Source organism: Oncorhynchus kisutch, linkage group LG25 (genome assembly GCF_002021735.2).
Source record: "Oncorhynchus kisutch isolate 150728-3 linkage group LG25, Okis_V2, whole genome shotgun sequence".
NCBI lineage: Eukaryota > Metazoa > Chordata > Actinopteri > Salmoniformes > Salmonidae > Oncorhynchus > Oncorhynchus kisutch.
In genome coordinates, this window is record NC_034198.2 from 9,629,677 (window position 1) to 9,655,057 (window position 25,381).

The window sequence follows — 25,381 nt, forward strand, 5'->3', positions numbered from 1 at the left end:
TTAGCCTATAAATACAGTCTACATTTATTTACACTTGCATATAGCCTACATCTACAATCTATTTGGAAATAACAATAATGTATATGATTGTTACAGTAATTTAATACACTGATGCACCAAACCACAACAGTGTTTTGTGAAATAGGCCTCCATGTATTTCAGGAGAATGTTGCCAATTATATTTTAGCAGATTTTCGACTATGGCTCAAAATCTGTGTATTGAGCTCAAGTGACACAAGGGACATTTTCGTTCATTATATCCCCTTCAAAGTATAAACATATCAAAGGAATTTCTGTAGCAAACTGGGGCCATTTTCTCAGCTGAGCTGCTTCAGCTCTTCTTGCCAGGTGATTTAACAGTCCTATTGTGAAGACAGAGATGACCACAGAGCACTGATATATGCTACATAGCTGTAGAGAACAGTCTTTAGCATACACCAGAGAGGCTAGGAGTTATTGTGGAGGACAGAGCAGCACATGTTATAAAGCTGAGCCATATGGCTACTTTGTGACCTTTTTATACCTCACAAGGAAAAAGGAACTGGCCAGACATCAACAGAAAGTGCATTGTAAACTTGAAACCCACCTCAGTGCAAGCCAGGCACAGTGTGTTTGTGTGTGTGTGTGTGTGTGTGTGTGTCAAAGAGTAGAAGTGGGAGGGGGGGGGGGGGGCCCTACTAGTTCCCTGCTGCAAAGTAAACTGTAAAGCTTTCTTTGGTTTCCCTAATCTATCTAGTCCAACAGGGACCCCTGTTTATTACCCATAGAGATTTTGCAATCAAAGAAAGAGAGATTATTGGATATGGCCCTATCTTTCTGACTACTAGTTTAATAGCATATACATAAAGACCATTGTTCTTTGTACTGTGGTCTTGCTTGTCAATACTGTACTGTGGTCATGCTTGTCAATACTGTACTGTGGTCTTGCTTGTCAATACTGTACTGTGGTCGTGCTTGTTATATACTTATATATATATATATATATTTGTTTTATAGTACATGATAATGACTAAGAATATATATACAAAGGCACAAGGTCATCCGAATTACTGTAACATACATGACTCCAGATATTAGACAAGACTGCCATCTGCTGGAAAACGGAACAAATACAGTTATTAAACTAGGAAACTCAGGCTAACAGACGTTCAATACATGTTGATGCATAAATAATATGTCATTTACAGTTTTTTACAATCGCTAGGACCCATTTCTCAATACTTAGGTCATTCTTTCAAAACTCTTCACACAGTGAGCATAACTAACTTTCAGCTTGGCACAAGCAGTTAATTTCACGTTCAAAATGCCCTAAAACTACCAAAACACTACATACATGTCTCATGTGATTCCAAAATACAATAATTTGTATATACACCATCTACCGATACAGATACAGCAGCAATGCTAGTAAACCCTGTCATATGCATTTGGCCACAGGTTCTCAACCACGTCACATCTTATGTCATCTTGGGCAATACACCTAGGAAATAATATTTTTTCATGCCTGGTCCATCCCTGGCAATCTTCTGCAGATATGTCCAGGCATCCAGCCTTCATTGCGTCCAGGAGGGACAATTGATCATGTGGATGGTGGTCATAAACCTTCCACCTCCATAAGGAAAATAATTCCTCTATGGGGTTGAGGAACGGAGAGTAAGGAAGGAGGAAAAATGACATCATCCTGGGATGGGCTGCAAACCACTCTGTGACTGCAGGAGTGGTGAAACGCCACATTGTCCCATACAATTACAAACGTTTTCACCTCACTGCGAACCTCTCCTCACCTGGCACAACCCTTCCATAGAGGTCATCCAGGAATGAAATGAGACGCTCTGTGTTGTATGTCCCAATTAGAGGTTTGTGTAACAGCCATCCATCAGAGGATATTGCTGCACACATTGTGATATTGGCACCCCTTTGGCCCGGGACATCCACTGAGGCTCTTTTCCCAATCACATTCCTTCCTCGCCACCGTGTTTTGGCCAAGTTGAAACCAGCCTCATCCACAAAGATGAATACTCTCTCTGACATTATACCTTAAAACATGCCATTGTGTGCCTCTGCCCTGTTTGGTTTAGTTCAAAACCAGTTCTATATTTTATAGTCATCTTACCTTATTGGTTCCTGAGTTGCTTGACTCGTTCAGAGTTCCTCTGAAAGGGGACAGTGCGCAACTGCTTCATCCTGACTTGATGTTATTTCAGGACTCTAGAAATAGTTGTCATGCTTACATTGTCTGCCAACACTCTGTCCCGAATCTCTGTGAGTTTTTTGCCATTGCTTCTGGTGACCATATCAATGATTGCAGTTTCCTGCACAGCAGTGAAAATCCTACCTCTCCCGCCTGTAGGAGGTAACCGTTTTTCATGCCTGGTCCATCCCTGGCAATCTTCTGCAGATATGTCCAGGCATCCAGCCTTCATTGCGTCCAGGAGGGACAATTGATCATGTGGATGGTGGTCATAAACCTTCCACCTCCATAAGGAAAATAATTCCTCTATGGGGTTGAGGAACGGAGAGTAAGGAAGGAGGAAAAATGACATCATCCTGGGATGGGCTGCAAACCACTCTGTGACTGCAGGAGTGGTAAAACAATTACAAGTAGGTTTGGAGGCTTTGCTCAATACACTTCTGTAATGTGCAGTTCAGTCAGATGCCCTTGCAGAATGCACATCTTACCTGTTGTTTTGCCGGAAATTTCTCAGAATAGATGCCACTGTTGAGTGTTGCAGATTTGGCTGCACTCTCAGACCAGCCTCTCTCATTGATAGATCATAATATATTACATGATCAATTATAGTAGCCCTAATCTCATCTGAGACTACAGCTCTTGATCTTCCTCTCGGTCTTCTTCCACCACTCATATGTACTCCTCTCCATCTCCCAGCCACTCTTCTTCCTCTGTCAGCCACTTCTCTATCTCTGGCTGGGTCCATGTTTACATTACAGTACAGCATTATTCCTAAAATGTCCCCTTTTGTATAGATGGTAATGAAATTGAAAGACTAACACCTGGGTGGGTGTTCATCTACAATGGGAATCAGCTGTGGTTGGTGTAATTGTTTTGATAGAATTTCATTTTATAGATTTGGAAAATATTTCAATTCGCTATTACTGTAGAAATGTAGCAAATGTATGTCTTATTCAATTTTGGGTAATTTTAGGTTTTGATTTTAAGTTTAACAGTTTTGAAAAGTGTATGTAAACATGTGCAAATTGGCCTGTAGGTACATAGAGTTTTGGTGGTGGTTGTGTCTGAGTGAGAAAAGAGTTTATGAAAATTGAAAGATGTAGTCATTGAATGCATTTTGTGCCAAAGCAATGAAAAATGATCCATAGTTTAGCCCACATAGACTGCTGTTATGCTCACTGTGTGAAGAGTTTTGAAAAAGTGACCTAAGTATTGAGAAATGGGTCCGAGCGATTGTAAAAAAACTCTAAGTTTGTGATGAAATGTGAATTGAAACTGTAAATAGTTACAAAAAAATAACAATACAAATTGATTGCTACTGTAAATAGTAAAAATAGTCATTGAATGAAGACATAATAAAATATTTAATGAGGAAAAAGTATAGAGAAATATTTAACATGCGAAACTCATGTTAAACAACATCTGGTGTGTGTGTGCGTGCGTGTGTGCGTGTGTGTGTGTGTGCATGCGTATATGTGTGTGTGCGCGCCCGTGTGTTTGTGTGTGAGCTGAAGTCATCCTCTGAAAAGCTGGTTAGGTTCACACCATCAAATCATCTTCGTATATGCAGCAGAAAAGTCGACGGAAGAATCTCATGACTCTGCTTTTCTTTGGTTTAATGACCACAACATCTTCTGGAAATGAGAAGGAGAAGATCAATCACAAAAAAAAAACTTAAATTAGTTACAAATTAGTTAGTTATAAAACTGTCATGTTAAAATAAAACAATAGCTAATACCTTATATTACAGAGGGAAATGAAAACCTGTCAAAGTGATCTGTGTTAATGTAACTCACCTGACTGGAGGTCAACTGGTTCATCCGTAACCTTAAGGTGGACTGGATTAGTGGCCAGGGGTGTTGTGATGTTGTCCACCTTAGCTGGGGCATCAACCAGGGGTGTTGTGATGTTGTCCACCTTAACTGGGGCATCAACCAGGGGTGTTGTGATGTTGTCCACCTTAGCTGGGGCATCAACCATGGGTGTTGTGATGTTTTCCACCTTAACTGGGGCATCAACCAGGGGTGTTGTGATGTTGTCCACCTTAACTGGGGCATCAACCAGGGGTGTTGTGATGTTGTCCACCTTAACTGGGGCATCAACCAGGGGTGTTGTGGTGTTGTCTATCTTAACTGGGTTATCAACCAGGGGTGTTGTGATGTTGTCTATCTTAACTGGGGCATCAACCAGGGGTGTTGTGATGTTGTCTATCTTAACTGGGTTATCAACCAGGGGTGTTGTGATGTTGTCTATCTTAACTGGGTTATCAACCAGGGGTGTTGTGATGTTGTCTATCTTAACTGGGGCATCAACCAGGGGTGTTGTGATGTTTTCCACCTTAACTGGGGCATCAACCAGGGGTGTCGTGATGTTGTCTACCTTAACTGGGGCATCAACCAGGGGTGTTGTGATGTTGTCCAACTTAACTGGGGCATCAACCAGGGGTGTTGTGATGTTGTCTACCTTAACTGGGGCATCAACCAGGGGTGTTGGGATGTTGTCCACCTTAACTGCGGCATCAACCAGGGGTGTTGTGATGTTGTCCACCTTAACTGGGGCATCAACCAGGGGTGTTGTGATGTTGTCCACCTTAACTGGGGAGTCAACCAGGGGTGTTGTGATGTTGTCTATCTTAACTGGGGCATCAACCAGGGTTGTTGTTGTGTTGTCCAGCACTTTGTCACGGATAGTGGTCATGGGCTTTTTGATGTCTGGAAGTGACAGGGGTTGAAGCAACTCCAACACCTTGACAGGGTTAGGGACAAATTTGTCGGCGATTGCCAGGTTCATGTCCACAGACTGAAAGAAAAATATGAAATATTTAATATAGATATTATTTAACATAACATTTACAATATTGCAGATAAAAAAACAACAACAATTTTACCAATATTGACAACAATACATTTTTGGATCAGAGACAACTGAATGAGTGGACTTTAATAACCCTTGCTTACTCCATTGCTCCCTGAATCTTCAGCCTTGTCGACGTCTGCTGCTGAGAGGAACATCTTGGGGTACAATTTCTTTGCAAACAAGGTGGCCAACACTAAACATCTCTCCTCATCACATGTGAAGGCTTCAATCCCCAGGCACTGGGATGATGGGCACCTCTTCATGTACTCCCAGTCTAAGGTGTAAGCCCAGTACTGCTTACTGTCAGAGTCGGTACACTTCTCCAGCTCCTCATTAACGATGTTGCCGAATCTGTCAGTGATGCTTTGAAACAGCGTGCAGATATGATCGGCAATAGTGAGGAACTCTGACTCAAGGTCGTCTGATATAGGAGGGTGCCTCTCCAAGAATAGCAGGACCATTTGTTTCAGGATGATTTTCGTGCCAAAGCCCTGCATGGCATTAGCGGCGAAGCTTGGCGATGCGGTGCAGGATGTCAGGGGAAAGCCTGAGGGTGGAATGCAGGGTGCTGGGGAAAATCCTGGGGGTGGAATGCAGGGTGCTGGGGAAAAGCCTGGGGGTGGAATGCAGGGTGCCGGGACAAAGCCTGTTGGTGGCGGACAAAATTAAGATCAGTCTTACATAAAAACTAGAAGTGGCACTCTAGTGTCCTTTTCACCTCAGTTAACACCTGATGTACTTAACAAAAGTCACCTCTCAACAGGTGGTCTAGGTATGTCATGACATAGCACAAGTGTGGGGGTGGGCCATTTCTCTTTTGTTCTATATTGCTTCTTTATTGTTCCTCAAGAAAGGGGGGCAGCCGATGACATCACGGATCACCATCAGACCAACACCTTGAATAGCCTGCTCCTTGAAGTTGGCAGTTGTCTCTAAGAAACTGTATTTTGCTAAAAACGTATTATTTTCCCCTTGAGAGCAATAGTCGCCAACCTTTTCTGAGTCAAAATCACTTTCTGAGTCAAGATCAATTTCTGAGTTAAAATGCAAGTCCAGATCTACCGCTCAGATTTTTTTTAAACATGACTTTAAAAAAGGTTTACCTATGCAACATTAACTATTTCTAAACTGTTCTGTAGCAATGAGATTTGTTCCGTAGGCTGTAGGCCCAATACATTATGACTGCATATTGGCTATGCTTGGATTGGCCTGCCAATGTTCAAATCAAATCATATCAAATCAAATCAAATCAAAATTTATTTGTCACATACACATGGTTAGCAGATGTTAATGTGAGTGTAGCGAAATGCTTGTGCTTCTAGTTCGACAATGCAGTTGTTGATCTGTTGATCTTTTCACACCGTGTGTTTAAATAATATATTTATATATTTTTTTATATATGATAACACTGGTAATAAGATAATGTGTTGTATTATTTGGGAGGCAAAGCTGAGTGAGCATAATAATTCAATATAATTTTTTTACAGGACTGATGGTCAGGTTGGGGGGAGGGAGAAGCAGTGAGGCTGCCTCTCAACTGACTCCTCTGCACTCCAGCTGAGGGTGAAACTCAAGGCCCACTGCATTATTTCCACCTCATGCACCAATTCATTTGATTTGCTCTCTGCGCCTGCCGGGTACGCGTTCTACCTTCAGACACATGAAATGGTTCAAAATGGGAACACTATGCCTTCCCGGCGCTAGGGCTGCTGAATCAAGTGCACCTACCACCAACAGCGTAAAAGTAATACAAAAAATAGGAACGTAAAGCTTTATTGTTGGGTTTTTTACATACATGTTTGGTGATTGACTAGAAATGCCTTGGTGATCGACCAGTCGATTGCGATTGGCCGGTTGGTGACCACTGCTTTAGTGTGTGTACTTTACTGGATTTATACTTGGGATATCGCTTTTCAACAGGAAAAGTTCAACAATCTCTGGGGGACGTCTTTAACTTAATTACCAAACTGTCTAGTTATAAAACTTTAGCCAATAAGTTACATTACAGTGAAAAATGATCACCTGTCAAAGTGATTGTGACAGTGTAACTCACCTGACTGAAGGACAAGTGTTTCATCCAAAACCTCAAGGTTGACTGGATTAGTGGTCAGGGGTGTTGTGATGTCTACCACTTTGACAGGGTTAGCGGTCTCTAGGATTGCCAGGTTCAAGTCCACAGACTGAAAGCAACAAGGACACAATATTTACCAGAACATTTGCTGCATTTCATATCTACTTTTTCTCAACATTGACATTTATTTGTATTTTTATCAGAGATAATTTAATGAGTGGACATTCATAAAGATAAACACTTGAAATCATCGCTTACTCCATTGCTGCCTGAATCTTCAGCCTTGTCGACGTCTGCTGCTGAGGGGAGCATCTTGGGGCACATCTTCTTTGCAAACAATTTGGCCACCACTAAACATCTCTCCTCATCACATGTGAAGGCTTCAATCCCCAGGCACTGGGATGATGGGTACCTCTTTATATACTCCCAGTAGAAGGTGTAAGCCCAGTACTGCATACTGTCCGAGTCGGTACACTTCTCCAGCTCCTCATTAACGATGTTGCGGAATCTGGCAGTGATGCTTTGAAACAGCGTGCAGATACGATCAGTGATAGTCAGGAACTCTGACTCAAGGTCCTCTGACGCAGGAGGGAGCCTCTCCAAGAATAGAAGGACCATTTGTTTCAGGATGACTTTCCTGCCAAAGCCCTGCATTGCATTAGCGGCAAAGCTTGGCGACGAGGTGCAGGTTGCCAGGGCAAAGCCTGGGGGTGGAATGCAGAGTGCTGGGGAAAATTCTGTTGGTGGGGTGCAGGGTGCCGGGGAAAAGCCTGGTGGTGGGGTGCAGTGTGCCGTGGAAAAGCCTGTTGGTGGCGGACAAAGTGAAGATCAGTCTATTGTTGAGTTTTTTACATACATCTTTAGTGATTGACTAGGAATGCCTTGGAGATCGACCAGTCGATTGCGATTGGCCGGTTGGTGACCACTGCTTTAGTGTGTGTACTTTACTGGATTTATACTTGTGATATCTCTTTTCAACAGGAAAAGTTCAACAATCTCTGGAGGACGTCTTTAACTTAATTACCAAACTGTCTCGTTATAAACCTTGAGCCAGTAAGTTACATTACAGTGAAAAATGATCACCTGTCAAAGTGATTGTGACAGTGTAACTCACCTGACTGAAGGACAAGTGTTTCATCCAAAACCTCAAGGTTGACTGGATTAGTGGTCAGGGGTGTTGTGATGTCTACCACTTTGACAGGGTTAGCGGTCTCTGGGATCGCCAGGTTCAAGTCCACAGACTGAAAGCAACAAGGACACAATATTTAACAGAACATTTGCTACATTTCATATCTCCTTTTTCACAACATTGACATATATTTGTATGTTTATCAGAGATAATTTCATGAGCGGACTTTCATAAAGATAAACACTTGAAATTATCGCTTACTCCATTGCTCCCTGAATCTTCAGCCTCGTCGAAGTCTGCTGCTGAGGGGAGCATCTTGGGGCACATCTTCTTTGCAAACACTTTGGCCACCACTAAACATCTCTCCTCATCACATGTGAAGGCTTCAATCCCCAGACACTGGGATGATGGGTACCTCTTCATATACTCCCAGTAGAAGGTGTAAGCCCAGTACTTCTTACTGTCAGAGTCGGTACACTTCTCCAGCTCCTCATTAACGATGTTGCGGAATCTGGCAGTGATGCTTTGAAACAGCGTGCAGATACGATCGGTGATAGTCAGGAACTCTGACTCAAGGTCCTCTGACGAAGGAGGGAGCCTCTCCAAGAATAGCAGGACCATTTGTTTCAGGATGACTTTGGTGCCAAAGCCCTGCATGGCATTAGCGACAAAGCTTGGCGACGAGGTGTAGGTTGTCAGGGCAAAGCCTGGGGGTGGAGTGCAGGGTGTTGGGGCAAATTCAGGTGGCGGGGTGCAGTGTGCCGGGGAAAAGCCTGGTGGTGGCGGACAATGTGAAGATCAGTCTTACATAAAAACTTTAAGGCTTTATTGTTGGGTTTTTTACATACATGTTTGGTGATTGACTAGGAATGCCTTGGAGATCGACCAGTCGACTGCCATTTGCCAGTTGGTGACCACTGCTTTAGTGTGTGTACTTTACTGGATTTATACTTGGGATATCGCTTTTCAACAGGAAAAGTTCAACAATCTCTGGAGGACGTCTTTAACTTAATTACCAAACTGTCTAGTTATAAACCTTGAGCCAGTAAGTTACATTACAGTGAAAAATGATCACCTGTCAAAGTGATTGTGACAGTGTAACTCACCTGACTGAAGGACAAGTGTTTCATCCAAAACCTCAAGGTTGACTGGATTAGTGGTCAGGGGTGTTGTGATGTCTACCACTTTGACAGGGTTAGCGGTCTCTGGGATCGCCAGGTTCAAGTCCACAGACTGAAAGCAACAAGGACACAATATTTAACAGAACATTTGTTACATTTCATATCTCCTCTTTACCTCTTTATTTTTATCAGAGAAAATTGAATGAGTGGACTTTCATAAGGATAAACACTTGTGATCGTTGCTTACCCCACTGCTCCCTACTTCATCCACATTAAAGTCTTCCACTGAGAGGAGCATCTCTAGCTGGAGATTGTTCAGCAATATTCTGCCGATTATGTTGGCCACCACTAAAAATCTCTCCTCATCAAATGAGAAGGCTTCAATCCCCTGGGGTGATGGGTACATCTTCATGTACTCGCAGTAGAAAGTGTCAGCCCAGATGCTCTTACTATAAGAGTCGATACACTTCTCCAGCTCCTTGTTGACGATGTTGTTGGATCTGGCAGTGATGCTCTGAATTAGAGTGCAGATATGATCTGCGATAGTGAGTGGTGGGTGGCAAGAGGCCGGGGGAAAGCCTGGTGGTGGGGGGCATGACGCCGGGATAAAGGCTGATTGTGGGGGGCAGGATGCCTGGGCAAAGCCTGGTGGTGGGGGGCAGGATAGATGGGCAAACCCTGGTGGTGGGGGGCATGATAGAGGGGCAAGGCCTGGTGTTGGGGGGCATGATGCCTGGGAAAATCCTGGTGGTGGGGGGCAGGATAGAGGGGCAAAGCCTGGTGTTGGGGGGAAGGATAGAAGGGCAAAGCCTGGTGGTGGGGGGCATGATAGAGGGGCAAAGAATGGTGGTGGGGGGCATGATAGAGAGGCAAAGCCTGGTGGTGGGGGGCATGATAGAGGGGCAAAGCCTGGTGGTGGGGGACATGATGCCAGGGAAAAGCCTGCTGGGAGTGGGCATGATGCCGGGTCAAAGACTGGTGGTGGGATGCAGGATGCAGTGGCAAAGCCTGGGGGTAATATGCATGGTGCCGTGGCAAAGCCTGCAGGTGGAATACAGGGTGCTGAGTGTTTTACCACAACATTCCCTTGAAATTAGAAGGAGAAAATCCATCTCATACAAACACAACTTATTGCGAAACTGTCTATTTTCAAAACATTAGCTAATAAGTTATATTACAGTAAGACATGGACACCTATCAAAGTGATCCGTGTCAATTTAACTCACCTGACTGGAGGTCAACTGGAGTCGTGGTCATGGTTGTTGTGATGTTGTCCACTTTGACGGGGTTAGTGATTAGGGGTGCTGTGACAGACTGAAAGCAACAAGGACATCATATTTAACGTAATATTTGCGACATTGCAAATCTTCTTTTTACCAACAACAACAACAACAAAAATGTTTTGTATGAGTGGACCTTCATAAAGATAAACACTTGTAATCATTGCTTACCTCACTGCTCCCTGAAGCTAGTGTCCCTTCATCCACGTCCTTCAGCTTTACCAGCTCCTCGACCACATGGTGAACCATGTGCCTCGTTAGCATGGTGGCCCTGGCAGATGTTGCAAACTTTAGTACCAGCTCTGTGCCAGTATAGTGGTGAAGATGAGTATGGATGTTTGTCACCATCTCAAGGATCTGGTACCAGCCAATGTGCCAGTTGGCCTTGCCCCCTTTCTTTGTGACTTTGACCCCACACAGTGACAGCTGGTGGATTATGTCGTTTATGAGGGGCCAGTAATGAAGGTTGATGTCTTCCTCTAGGTGGCCTTCGAAGACTACATAAACTATCATACCAATGATGTTCCTCAGGAGCTCCGAGGAGATTACCAGCTGGTCAGGGCACTTTGGACGAACCTCGCTCGCCTTGGGCTCTGATAGCCAGCTGCGGATAGAGCTTAATGGAATGTAGTCAGCAGGAGCTTCAAACAGCCTCTGGACTTTGGTGCTCACAGCTTCAATGATGGTGCTGATCAAGGTGGAACTTTGGGTGAAAAGAGCTCTCCTAAGGTCCTCAGGGCTGTTTAGGCACTGGATCTTACGGTTGAGTGAGTGGACCATCCTGACACCAGTGGAACGGGAGTAGAAGACTTGAGCGACAGGAGGAGCCTTCAGAACTCTAGAGAGGTTCTCCACTACTGCCAGCACTATGGTGACACTCATGTCACTCAGGGCCATGGAGGACTGGTCACAGGGGCTCTCCATCTGGCAGGACCAGAGGGCCTGGAGCAGCCTGGACACGATGTCCACCACCACCTTAGAGGGACAGCACAGCTCGGAGTACGGCTGGAAGGCCAGGCTCTGGGAAATGCTCTTTAGAGCTCTTACAACTTCATCGCAGACCTCAGGGTTTCTAAAATATACAAGCAGGATAGAGAGAAGAGGAAACACTTTTATGCACTTTGAAACGCATCCTCTGTAAGAAATGTGCTACATACAGTAAATGAAGTTCGATTGATATCGGCCCCTGCACTCGTCATTTCATTTAGCATCAGTGGATGGATAGAATAATACATAGACCAAATAACTGTAACATAAAGAGTGAATGTGACTCACAGGTAGGAGAGATCAGCAGTAAAGTCAAGTGAGTTAATGGCCTGACTAAGGTCGGTGGCCAACTCAGTAAAAGCCTCATGTTCAACGTCCCTCATTCTGAGTTGAGTGTTCACCTCCCAGGTCTGTCACAGGAAACAGGGGGTGCCATTAATGCCCATAGCAGTGAGGGTAAAATATTGATATCAACATACCATGAGCCAATGCTAAATAAGGACATTGTTTATTAGAAAGGATAACTCACTAACTGTATATTATCTCCACTTAACTTATACTGTAGAGATCTTTCCAATCTCTTACCAGGTGACTTATGTCATTCCCTTCCTCTGCTTCCTTTCTGAACCTTAAAATCAAATACAGAGCAACTGAACATTCCTGCCTTTTTTATCCTTCCTCTACTTTCACATTGATTTCCCATTGAGCCTATGATGGTGATTCAGTGGCGTAGCCAGACATTTGTTGGTGGGTGGGCCTGCAGACATTTGGGTGGGCCAGAAACTTCCTGCTATTGTACACATTTTGCCATGAGGCTGAGAGAAAAAACATTTTTAAAGCTACAATATAGATATGTTGACTGATAAAGGCACTGAATTATGAGCTGAATTGTTTTCTAAATGAACAAATGAAATAGGCTGTGGCATGGTGCATATAGCCATAGAAGCATAGTGAAATATGCCTCAATGCAGTCATATTTGTGGCTTATTGGGAGTGTGGCTTTCAGTTAGTTATTTTTGGCAACCCATCCCGGGAGAGTGAATGTCATTCCAGAACATCTGTTCTGTTATATTTCATCACATTTGTGCACTGATAACTATAAATTCTATCTGATGGTGTTTAGGTAAAAAGAAAATCATGTCCCATTCAGAACACAAACAATTCAAAAAATATATACATATTTCTTTACTCAAGCCGAGTTGGTGGACCTGGCTCCCCAGTGGGCATGTCTATGCCCTTGCAGTGAATGACAGTGGTAGTGTACATGGCATTGAGATCCTATAAAATTATATGGGCTATGCCATAAACGCTCAAAGTTACAGAATGGGAGGAAAATGGCTGCCTTTGTTGTCAGGGAGAAAACCGGAGTGAATTGCAGTACAGCAGCCTGGCCTCAAATACTAGACGTAATATAGTAAATGTAAATCTGTGACACTCAAATGAGTATGATATGTTACGTTGTACATAAGAAATAAGGATATTTAAGCCAAAAACAAAATGAGGGAGGTTGATTGGGGAAGTCCCAAAGGTTGCGTGTTCGTATCACATCATTGACAATTTTATAATTTTTTGCTAATTAGCAACTTTGCAACTACTTAGCATGTAAAACAACCCTTCCCATAACCATAACCCCTAACCCCTAGCCTTGCTAACGTTAGTCACCTAGCTGACGTTAGCCACAAATAAGTGGAATTCGGAAACATATCATATGTATTGCAAATTCATAACATATTGTATAGACTGCTTAAAAAAAAAAAAAATCTATTTTTGATGTAAATGGCATGTTACAGAAGGGTCCTGACATTTTTGGGGTAATTTTACTTGTTTTTGAAAAACTTACCCCAACCAGCGATTCACTTCCTCATCGTTTTGCAGTACTGGGGCTCTAAAAAAACATGAACAAATGCTCTCAATATAGCGATGCTGGTCTTTAGATGTTGTACACATGAAATTGTGTCATTCCAAATGTATCCGCAACATTTTATTCCATTTTGTGCGAATCAAGCTGTTTCCCCTATACAGCTGTTCCATTCTCTGTGTAGCCTGCTGCTAGAATGGACAGAGAGGTATCCCTCGAGTTGCAACAAAATGTAATATAACGTTGTGGATAAAGTTCAGAATGATACAATTCTACCCCACCTGCCCTGAATGACGGGTCGCCACTGTAGCTAACAAACATACTGTGCAGATAATGTTCAAATTCATTGTTTTACACAATATTTTATCATAGCACTGGCTGACCACTGGCTTACCAACTCCCTTACCAAAATGGCTGACCTTTTATACTGTCATATGAAGGTTCATGTCAATTCTAGTATTCTGATTCCTAATTATATGGTACATAGTACAAGTAGCTGTACTCACCGCTCCAGGGACTTGTTCTTAATAAGCCAGTTGCTCATGTCCTCCACGGTGGTGTGGTGAGGGACATGACTCTGGAGGCCTTGTCTCTGGAGCACCAAAAACTGCTTCATCAGCTTCTTCTGCAAGACAAATCATGTTGTCAAAAAGACAACCTAGGGTTTGCTTTAGCCGGTCTGAATTGACAGGTGGGCAGGGTTTGTACTAGGGATGTGCCAGCAGCATACCACCATGCATCCCACTGCATCTGAAGCTAAGCAGGGTTGGTCCTGGATGGGAGACCAGATGCTGCTGGAAGTGGTGTTTGAGGGCCAGTAGAAGGGACTTTTTCCTCTGGTCTAAAAAACAATATCCCAATTCCCCAGTGTAGTGATTGGGGACATTACCCTGTGTAGGGTGCTGGATTTCTGGTCACTAAAGATCCCATGGCACTTATTGTAAGAGTAGGGGTATGAACTACAGTGTCATGACTGGCCCTCATACCATCATGGCCACCTAATCATCCCCAGCTTCCAATTGGCACATTCATCCCCTTCCTCTCCCCTGTAACTATTCCCCAGGTCATTGCTGTAAATGAGAATGTATTCTCAGTCAACTTGCCTAGTAAAATACATGTGCATCTTTCCCTTTCAAGATGATTTGATATGTAGTGTGTCTTGATGCAGGAATCAGTAAGTTTTAGTTATAAGCGATTTGATAAGAAAAACAAATCGATGCACTGACATTTGTTGAAAAAACACATACATTTTCCTTTCTAAATAAAATTGTGCTGTTGTTGATGGAGCTCATGAGCTGAACCTCACTGAGCTGGATCTGTCTGAGCTGACTTCTATGTGTGTGTGTGTGTGTGTGTGTGTGTGTGTGTGTGTGTGTGTGTGTGTGTGTGTGTGTGTGTGTGTGTGTGTGTGTGTGTGTGTGTGTGTGTGTGTGTGTGTGTGTGTGTGTGTGTGTGTGTGTGTGTAAATTATGTACAGTGGGAATCATAAGTATTCATCCCCCTTGTGGATGTTTTCAAATGTTCTTGTATTACAAAGTGGGATTTTTTGTCAATGATCTACACAAAATACTCAATCATGTAAAAGTGAGAAGAAACATTTACAAATGAATAAAAATTAAATAACTAAAATATAGTCGTTGCATAAGTATTCACTCCCTTGTTTAGGCAAGACTAAATTAGTTCAGGAGTAAAATGTGGCTTAACAAATCACATAAATTACATGGACGGTGTGAAAAAATAGGGCAAGACCTTGGAAATAAAGTTCTATCTGACATTTTGGTCAAAAATGAGTTACTCACATAGAGATTCCCTTTAGGTGGTCTTTCATGTGAGATATGTCCGGTTTTTCTTGAACTCCATTTCCATTGAAAGACAAATGTATAATCTGAAAGTTCTGTCTGAGCAAACATCTTTTAACTTGGTGCTATTAGGTTCTGTCTGCAATCCAATTATACAATACTGGGTTGTCAGTAAAAAATAATTGCCTGTAAGGTGATATACAGCGCATTTGGAAAGTATTTAGACCCCTTGACTTTTTTCACTTGTTGTTACATTACAGCCTTATTCTAAAATTGATTAAATTACATATTTTCCTCATAAATCTACACACGATACCCCATAATGACAAAGCAAAAACAGGTTTTCAGACAAGTTTGCAAATGTATTAAAGGTAAAAAACAGTAATACATTATTTCCATAAGTATTCAGACCCTTTAATATGAGAGTCAAAATTGAGCTCAGGTGCATCCTGTTTCCATTGATCATCCTTGAGATGAGTCCATCTGTTATAAATTCAAATTATTGTAAATTATTTGGAAAGGTCCCACAGTTGACAGTTCATGTCAGAGCAAAAACCAAGCCATGGGGTGGAAGGAATTGTCCATAGAGCTCTGAGACAGGATTGGGTTGAGCATTGAAGGTCTCCAAGAAGACAGTGGCCTCCATCATTCTTAAATGGAAGAATTGTGGAACTACCAAGACTATTTCTAGAGCTGGCCACCCAACCAAACTGAGCAATCGGGGGAGAAGGGCCTTGGTCAGGGAGGTGACCAAGAACCCGATGGTCAATATGAAGGAACTCCAGAGTTCCTCTGTGGAGATGGGAGAACCTTCCAGAAGGACAACCATCTCTGCAGCACTCCACCAATCAGGCCTTTATGGTAGTGGCTAGATGGAAGCCACTCCTCAGTAAAAGGCATATGACAGCCCACTTGGATTTTTCCAAAAGGCACCAAAAGGTTTCTCTGATCATGAGAAACAAGATTCTCTGGTCTGATGAAACCAAGAAAGAACTCTTTGGCCTGAATGCCAAGCGTCACATCTGGAGGAAACCTGTCACCATTCCTGATGCATGGTGGTGGCAGCATCACGCTGTGGGGATGTTTTTCAGTGTCGGGGGCTGGGAAGTTGTCAGGGTTGAGGGAAAGATGAATGGAGCAAAGTACAGAGAGATCCTTGATGAAAACCTGCTCCAGAGCGCTCAGGACCTCAGATTGGGGCGAAGGTTCACCTTCCAACAGGACAACCACCCTAAGCATCTTGGTGAAACTCCCCAGATACAAGTGTGCCAAGCTTGTAGCGTAAAAGCCAAGAAGTTTCAAGGCTGTAATCTCCGCCAAAGGTGCTTCAACAAAGTACTGAGTAAAGCGTCTGAATACTTACGTAAATGTGATCTTTCTGTTTTATATTTTTATACATTTGCAAAAATGTCTAAAACCTGTTTTTTATTTGTCGTTATGGGGTATTGTGTGTAGATTGAAGAGGGGAATTTTGTTTACATCTATTTTTGAATAAGGCTGTAACGTAACAACATGTGGAATAAGTCAATGGGTCTGAATACTTTCCAAATGCACTGTATTTATTAAGTCATGAAGAGGAAGACATCAATAAACAATTCTGAGATCTGGGACTTGAATAATACCCATTATCTCAAAACCTTACATTTTGCATTTACTTTTTCAGAAGAATGGCCATAACGTAGCCACCCCCCACCTCTAAAACAACAGATTTACAAATGGCTTAGGATTTTGATACTCAGCACTTTAGGTACCTTTAAGGTGAGGACCTTACTGGGTTATGAAAGAAGAATGAACTACAAAACAGTTCTGAGATCTGCGAAGTGAACACTTTGATGCTCAATATCTCAGACCTATGCTTTGTACATATAGAAACGTATAGTCCCAAGGTCTGAAGGGGATGACATGATTTTTTAATGACTACCCTTTCTTCTGTCCCCTGTACATACAACATCTGTAAGGTCCCTCAGTCAAGTATAGAATTTCAAGCACAGATTCAACTACAAAGACAAGGGAGGTTTTCAAAAGCCTCGTAAAGAAGGGCAGTGCTTGGTAGATGGGTAACAATAACAATTAGACATTGAATATCTCTTTAAGCACGGTCAAGTTAATAATTATGTCGTCCTATTTGACCTAAATGCAGCCCATGTTTGGTGCAAATCCAACACTTCACATCACGAAGTAACTGCATCCTTATTTTCAAGCATCGTGGTGGCTGCATCATTATATGGGTAGGCTTGACATCGACAAAGACTGGGGAGTTTATCAGGATAAAAAGAAATGGGACGGATTTCAGCACAGGAAAAATCCTAGAGGAAAACCTGCTTTGCACCAGACACTGGGAGATGAATTCACCTTTCAGCAGGACAATAACCTAAAACACAAGGCCAAATCTACACTGGAGTTGCTTACCAAGAAGACAGTAAATGTTCCAGAGTGGCAAAGTTACAGTTTTGACTTAAATCTGTTTGAAAATCAATGGCAAGACTTGAAAATTGCTGTCTAGCCATGATCCCCATCAACTCCTAGACAGACCTTAAAGAATTAAAACATAAATAATAATGGGCAAATATTGCACAGTCCAGGCTTGCAAAAAGCTCTTCAAATCAAAAATCAAATTAAATGTTATTTGTCACATGCGCCGAATACAACAGGTGTAGGTAGTAGACCTTACAGTGAAATGCTTACTTACAAGCCCTTAACCAACAGTTTTATGAAAAAAAAGTGTGAAAAAGTATTTACTAAGATAATCTAAAGTCAAACATAAGTAGAAAAATATCAAATAACTAAGGAGCAACAATAAAATAACAGTAGCAGGCTATATACAGGGGGTACCGGTACAGAGTCTATATGCGGGGCTACAGAGTCAATGTGTGTTAGTTGAGGTAATTGAGGTAATATGTACGTGTAGGTAGAGGTAAAGTGACTATGCATGGATAATAAACGAGTAGCAGCAGTGAGAGTAGCGGCAGTGTAAAAATGGGTGGGTGGGTGGGGACAATGCAAATAGTCCGGGTAGCATCTTGATTTTGCTGTTCAGGAGTCTTATGGTTTGTGGGTAGAAGCTGTTAAGTAGCCTACAGTGCCAGTCACAAGTTTGGACACACCTACTCATTCCAGTTTTTCCTTTATTATTTACTACTTTCTGAAGACAGCAAATCTGAAATAAAACATATGGAATCAGTGGTGAAAAGTTAAAATACTTGAAGTAGTTTTTGGGGGTATCTGTACATTACTATTTATATTTTTGACTACTTTTACTTCACTACATTCCTAAAGAAAATGATGTAAGTTTTACTCCATCCATTTTCCATGACTCCCAAAAGTTCTAGTTACATTTTGAATGCTTACCAGTACAGGAAAGATGTCCAATTCACACACTTATCAAGATAATGTCCCTGGTCATTCCTACTGCCTCTGATCTGGTGAACTCACTGAACATAAATGCTTCCTTTCTAAATTATGTCTGAGTGTTGGAGTGTGCCCATGGCTGTTAAAAAAATGTAATAAAAAAGGAGTCTGGTTTGCTAAATATAAGGAATTTGATGTATAGCATTTACTTTTACTTTGTACTTTTACTCAAGTATGACAATTGAATACTTTTTCCACCACTGTACTTAAGTACATTTCAAATTTGATACTTTTAGACTTCCACTCAAGTCGGATTTTACTGGGTTACTTTCACTTTTACTTGGGTCATTTTATATTAAGGTATCTTTTCCTTGTACTCAAGCATTTTTTTATTTTTTCATTTCACCTTTATTTAACCAGGTAGGCTAGTTGAGAACAAGTTCTCATTTGCAACTGCGACCTGGCCAAGATAAAGCATAGCAGTGTGAGCAGACAACACAGAGTTACACATGGAGTAAACAATTTACAAGTCAATAACACAGTAGAAAACAAAGGGGGAGTCTATATACAATGTGTGCAAAAGGCATGAGGAGGTAGGCGAATAATAACAATTTTGCAGATTAACAATTTAATACTTTTTGCACCTCTGTATGGAATCATGTAGTAAACAAAAAAGTGTTAAACAAATCTAAACATATTTTATATTTGAGATTCTTTAAAGTAGCCACCCTTTTTGCCTTGATGACAGCTTGGCATACTCTTGGCATTCTCTCTGAGGTAGTCACCTGGAATGCATTTCAATTAACAGGTGTGCCTTGTTAAAAGTGCATTTGTGGTATTTCTTTCCTTCTTAATGTATTTGAGCCAATCAGGTGACATTGTCTGCGATTTATTTAGAATTCAAGGCACACTTAACCAGCATGGCTACCACAGCATTTTACATCAATACCATCTGGTTTGCGCTTAGTGAGACTATCATTTCATTTTTAACAGGTCAATGACCCAAAACACACCTCCAGGCTGTGTAAGGGCAATTTGACCAAAGAGAGTGATGGAGTGCTGCATCAGATGACCTGGCCTTCACAATCACCCAACTTCAACCTAATTGAGATGGGTTGGGATGAGTTGGACCGCAGAGTGAAGGAAAAGCAGCCAACAAGTGCTCAGCATATGTGGGAACTCTTTCAAGACTGTTGAAAAATCTGGTTGAGAGAATGCCAAGAGTGTGCACAGCTGTCATCAAGGCAAAGAGTAACTACTTTTGAAGAATCTCAAATGTAAAATATATTTTGATTAGTTTAATAATTATTTTGGTTGCTTCATGATTCCATATGTGTTATTTCATAGTTTTGATGTCTTCACTGTTATTATACAATGTAGAAAATAGTAAAAATAAAGAAAAACCCTGGAATGAGTAGGTGTGTCCAAACATTTGACTGGTACTGTATATATAGTCTATATATACAGTATATACTGTATATATCTGAAACAGGATGCAATTTGAATGGAATGGATGGAGAGAGACTGCTTGTGCGTGCTCTGATTTAAAGCAACTATATTAGAGTGATAGGCTGTTTTAAAACTCTGCAGCTGCAATTTATTTTTTTGTATTAACAATTAAAAAATATAGTGATCCCAGAAAGCCAGATTGAGGTGTGTAAATTAGACTTGCATTCAGTCCTTATGTTACTGTAGCATAGGCTATGTTGCAGCAAATTTAGGCCTTTATCATAAGAAAAACAGTTACCATGATGAGATGATAGGTCTACATGCATTGTGAACTACACTCCATACTGAGATGGGCTGTCTGTCCGCACCATGAGCATTGATGATTGATCATGCAGAGAGTAGGCCGTAGAGAGGCCAGATTTAGACATCACATATACAGTAATTTAACAGTTCCATTTCACGTCATGCTGTTGATATAAAGGGAGTGATTTTGGGTGCTATATCTCATTAAATCTCTGTAACTGAGTTCATGCTATTCAACCCTAGTGAGATATAATGCGAACATCTAGCAACCCATAGGTTAGCAACACACATTTGAGGTAATTAGCAACTTTTTAACTAATTACAAATGTTTTGCAACTTTGCAACTACTTAGCATGTTATCTAACCCTTCCCCTAATCCTAACACTTTACCTAACTATTAAACTTAACCCTAACCCCTAGCTTAGCTAACGTTAGACACTTAGCTAGAATTCGTAACATATCACACATTTTTCAAATTCCTAACAAATTGTACTTTTGCAAATTTGTAAAATATTGTACGTTTTTCAAAATCGTAACATATAATACGAATTGTAATTTGTATCATATCATACGAAATGGGTGAGATGGACATCCACAAATGAATACATACCATACAAAGTGTAACATGTCATACTAAATCGAATGTCTCGGATTTACGTACATGATAAATACTCTGAGACCAGGTTGCCACGGTGGTCTGCAAACCCACAACCTTCTGGCCCACAGCCCCGTGTGCTATCAAAATTACCATGTTGCCATTTAATGCTTACAGGATGATTAACAATTTATAAAACTGCATATCTAAGGCTATTGTCTGTCCAAGAAGTTAGGGTAAAAGGTAGACATGTTATCTGTTATCCACTTTGTCTTACTTAATATTTTGGGTATATGGGAGTGCCACTTTTTTTTTTTAAGTAGGGTTTTAGGTTAAATATATTTTGCTGAAGGGAGGGCCATACATTTTAATTTCAGAAAGGTTCGATTTCCTCCATGTAAGTCTTATCATAAATAACGTTCACTCACTACAACATTCACATTTACTCCACTGTAACATACACTTTCGAAATGGTGTAAGTGTTTTCTGAAATGAAGATGATTTAATTTTACCTGCTCATTGTAGTAGTTCTTGTCCCAGCACCGCTCTACAGTCTGACGGTATTCAGTACTCGGACTGAACATCTTGAGAACAGAAAAACATACCAGGACTTTCTACAAGGACATAATTGAACTATTTAAACTCAAATAAGATATATCATAGGATTTACCTGTGCAGATGTAGAAAGGGCACGCGGGATTGTATTGCTAAAATCCATGAATTATTTGAGGAAATTATAGATGGACTTGTCAATAACTCAAAATAAAGATGAGTAATCGTAGCTAATTCGCAAATGTGTTCGTGCTTGGGTTGGCGCAAACTAATGTTTTTAGCTAACATTCTGACATTCTGGAGAAATCAAACATTCCATCTCCATAGAAATGGATTGTGAACATACTGTTATGGATTGTGCGTATTGTTGCGTAATACTGTAGGTTACAGGTTCGATAATAGTCACACTGCGTGTGATAGGTGATGCGCTGCGCTCTCGTTCCTCACTCGTGAAAGCTAGCTAATGCAAAAATGCATGATGTCTATGATCAAATAACGAAAACATCAACATAGGAATAATTGTCAGCAAAATTATAATTTGATTTGATTGACTGCTGCTTAATTAAATATACAAACATGTATTTATTACCAAAACATCAAAGACAGTGGCAATGGTCTATTAAATACAATCTACATTTATTTACACTTGCAAATAGCCTACATCTACAATCTATTTGGAAATAACAATAATGTATATGATTGTTACAGTAATTTAATACACTGATGCACCGAACCACAACAGTGTTTTGTGAAATAGGCCTGCATGTATTTCAGGAGAATGTTGCCAATTATATTTTAGCAGATTTTCGATTATGGCTCAAAATCTGTGTATTGGGCTCAAGTGACACAAGGGACATTTTCGTTCATTATATCCCCTTCAAAGTATAAACATATCAAAGGAATTTCTGTAGCAAACTGGGGCCATTTTCTCAGCTGAGCTGCTTCAGCTCTTCTTGCCAGGTGATTTAACAGTCCTATTGTGAAGACAGAGATGACCACAGAGCACTGATATATACTACATAGCGGTAGAGAACAGTCTTTAGCGTACACCAGAGAGGCTAGGAGTTATTGTGGAGGACAGAGCAGCATATGTTATAAAGCTGAGCCAGACGGCTGCTTTGTGACCTTTTTATACCTCACAAGGAGAAAGGGACTGGCCAGACATCAACAGAAGTGCATTGTAAACTTGAAACACACCTCAGTGCAAGCCAGGCACAGTGTGTGTGTGTGTGTGTGTGTGTGTGTGTGTGTGTGTGTGTGTGTGTGTGTGTGTGTGTGTGTGTGTGTGTGTGTGTGTGTGTGTGTGTGTGTGTGTGTGTGTGTGTGTGTGTGTGTGTGTGTTTGGAGTGAGAGCAATGGAGGCCACGCTTGGAAACAACAGCAGCATAAACTTGTTGGAGACATGCCTGAAAGAGCAGAAGAGGTATTGAACTTTTTTCACCGGTTTAGAAATGCACGTGTCTCATTTCTCGACTACGACTCATATAGTTGTATTACTTCAAGGCCATAATTGGTAAATTTTTGAGGAGCAGCTATCCCCAAATGTGGTTACTCTTCCTACAGTATGTGATTTTCAGGTCCAGACACTTCACCTTCTATATGCCGGCTACCATTGTATAAGTAACTGGTGGAATTACAGTGGACCACTAGATTACTCGACTTTATTTAGCAAAGTAATCGAGCTCAGTCAGGTTCGGTAACATTCAGTCCAAGTGAAGATAGGTAAAGTTACCAAGTATGTTCATTTCACTGATATTATCTATCACCTGTTATCAACATTACACTGTTTACATTTTTCCTATACCGCTGGCACACCGTTTACAGTAATATCCCACACGTTGTGTCACACAGTTCATATTCAATAGGGCTATTATTAACAACTGTGGTGGTCTTTGAAAATGAGGGACATTGACCCTCTCTTTCGTCACATAAACCGTCTACAGTGTTTGCCATTGAGCGTGGTCGCAGTTAACTCCGTGAGTGGCCTCACCGTGAGAGGAGCACGGTCATGGGAGGCTTGGAGTAAACTATTGTTTTGGTTGTCCCACCCCATGTCAGGCAGTTGACCTATATTGCACCACCCAAGTGCTGTTTCCACAAGCACATCTGTCCCCAATCCGCAGCCAACCATCCACAACCGCCTGCCCCACTCGGTATTCACAGACAATGAGTGGCTTTTCTGCTTTACGCCATCTTACTACAGCAGATTTATTTTGAGATCGCCCTGAAGAAGGACACATTTGTGAAACATGTATTTATTAGCTTGATTAGCAAACTGTCTTCCCTCAAAATTCGGTGTATTGGTTGGCCTGAGTAAGGAATTGAAGATCACTGTCATTATTAGGAGAGAGTCTCAGTGATGGTCAATGGAGAGCCCACAGGGCTTAAAGGCCCAGTGCACTCAACATTCTGTAGTTTATATCATATATAGGTAGACTAGTGGTTAGAGCGTTGGGATAGTAACTAGAAGGTTGCTGGATTAAATACACGAGCCGACAAGGTAAAAATCTGTCTTTCTGCCCCTGAACCAGGCAGTTAACACACTGTTCCCTGGTAGGCCGTCATTGTAGATAAGAATTTGTTGTTAACTGACTTGTCTAGTTAAATAAACAAAGTATTGTATAACAGCTGATGAAACTAACACAGTAAAAGTGTAAAACATGTTTTGATCAGTGTTATTTCCTGACAGGACCTTCTAATTAGCAGGTTTGCTAAGTTTCGACTTTCCATGGTGACATGGAAATAACAAAGAGAGGTCCAAATCTCTCTGCCAATAACAGTAAGTTTTCAGTTTTTCCCTCCCAACTCAGACCACTCTCAGACAGTCCTACCAAAATTATTGTTTGAGAAGTCGTTTTTGCTAAAAAGCTATTTTTTGGCCATTTTAATAGAAAGCTATTACAGTAAGGTAATTAATTGCAAATTATTTGATATTGATATAATTAAATGGCTAAATTAGGCTTTTAAAATAAGTGTTGCTGCTAAGACTTTGGACAAGGTGGTGATGCATTTTCTTTTCAGTGTCAACCACAAGTGGGCGCTAGATGACTACTGTGGTTCCTTTTTGAAGTACGAGAAACTGAGCTGGAATGGATTTGCTTTTCCATCACATCCCACAGACAATTCTCTCTGGTAGAATCAAATGTTTTTACAGTGGTGTGCTAGTTATATTCCAATATTTGTTGTGCCATTTCTTTGAGTAAAATTACGTTCAATTACGTACGTCAGTGTTGTTGGAACAGATCTGCATTTCAGGTGCTTACCCCATCTGACCAGCGATAATTAGTAAGATATGCTCATAGTGCATATTGTTCTAGTCATTCTTTGCCATTTTGTTCTAGTCGTTATTTTCCATTTTGTTCTAGTCATTCTTTGCCATTCTTTGACGCTGTATTGTACTCTGCGTAGATCTGTGCCGTAAAAAGCTGGTGCGATGGCCAGGTCAAGCTCTTCTGTGGTTCTCTCTGGAGTGTAGTTTAATGCATGTTTGGAACTATTTTATACAGCACACAGTCTGTTTCAACACATGGGAGAAACCCTGGCCTACACATGAGTATAGTTTAACAGTATCCACAGTAAACACCAGTCAGTAAATCAGCTCACAGCACAGACAGAATCGATCCATGACTTACGTGTGTGTGTGTGTGTGTGTGTGTGTGTGTGTGTGTGTGTGTGGGTTCGTGTGCATGCTTTCATGTTTTTGTGTGTGTGTGTGTGTGTGTGCACAAGCACACAAACAAAACAGGATGTAGAAACATGTACCACTATTTGAATCATAGAATTGCTATGGGGTCTCCCGAGTGGCGCAGCTTTCTAAGGCACTGCATCTCAGTGCTCGAGGT

The 25,381-nt window shown here is 41.4% G+C and overlaps 1 protein-coding gene across 1 annotated transcript in view; it reads right to left on the reverse strand.

Moving 5' to 3' along the window:
• Positions 1-5,130: 5,130 nt before the first annotated feature.
• Positions 5,131-25,381, reverse strand: part of LOC116357429 (uncharacterized) — a 36,249-nt gene continuing 15,998 nt past the window's right edge. The window contains exons 2-13 of the mRNA XM_031804577.1: positions 14,000-14,118; positions 12,221-12,257; positions 11,924-12,045; positions 10,820-11,720; positions 10,595-10,682; positions 9,616-10,178; positions 9,354-9,480; positions 8,509-9,020; positions 8,233-8,359; positions 7,377-7,921; positions 7,101-7,227; positions 5,131-5,693 (exon numbers count right to left, since the gene is read on the reverse strand). Coding sequence (XP_031660437.1) covers positions 5,131-5,693; positions 7,101-7,227; positions 7,377-7,921; positions 8,233-8,359; positions 8,509-9,020; positions 9,354-9,480; positions 9,616-10,178; positions 10,595-10,682; positions 10,820-11,720; positions 11,924-12,045; positions 12,221-12,257; positions 14,000-14,118 — 3,831 coding nt within the window. The remainder of the gene's footprint in view (positions 5,694-7,100; positions 7,228-7,376; positions 7,922-8,232; positions 8,360-8,508; positions 9,021-9,353; positions 9,481-9,615; positions 10,179-10,594; positions 10,683-10,819; positions 11,721-11,923; positions 12,046-12,220; positions 12,258-13,999; positions 14,119-25,381) is intronic.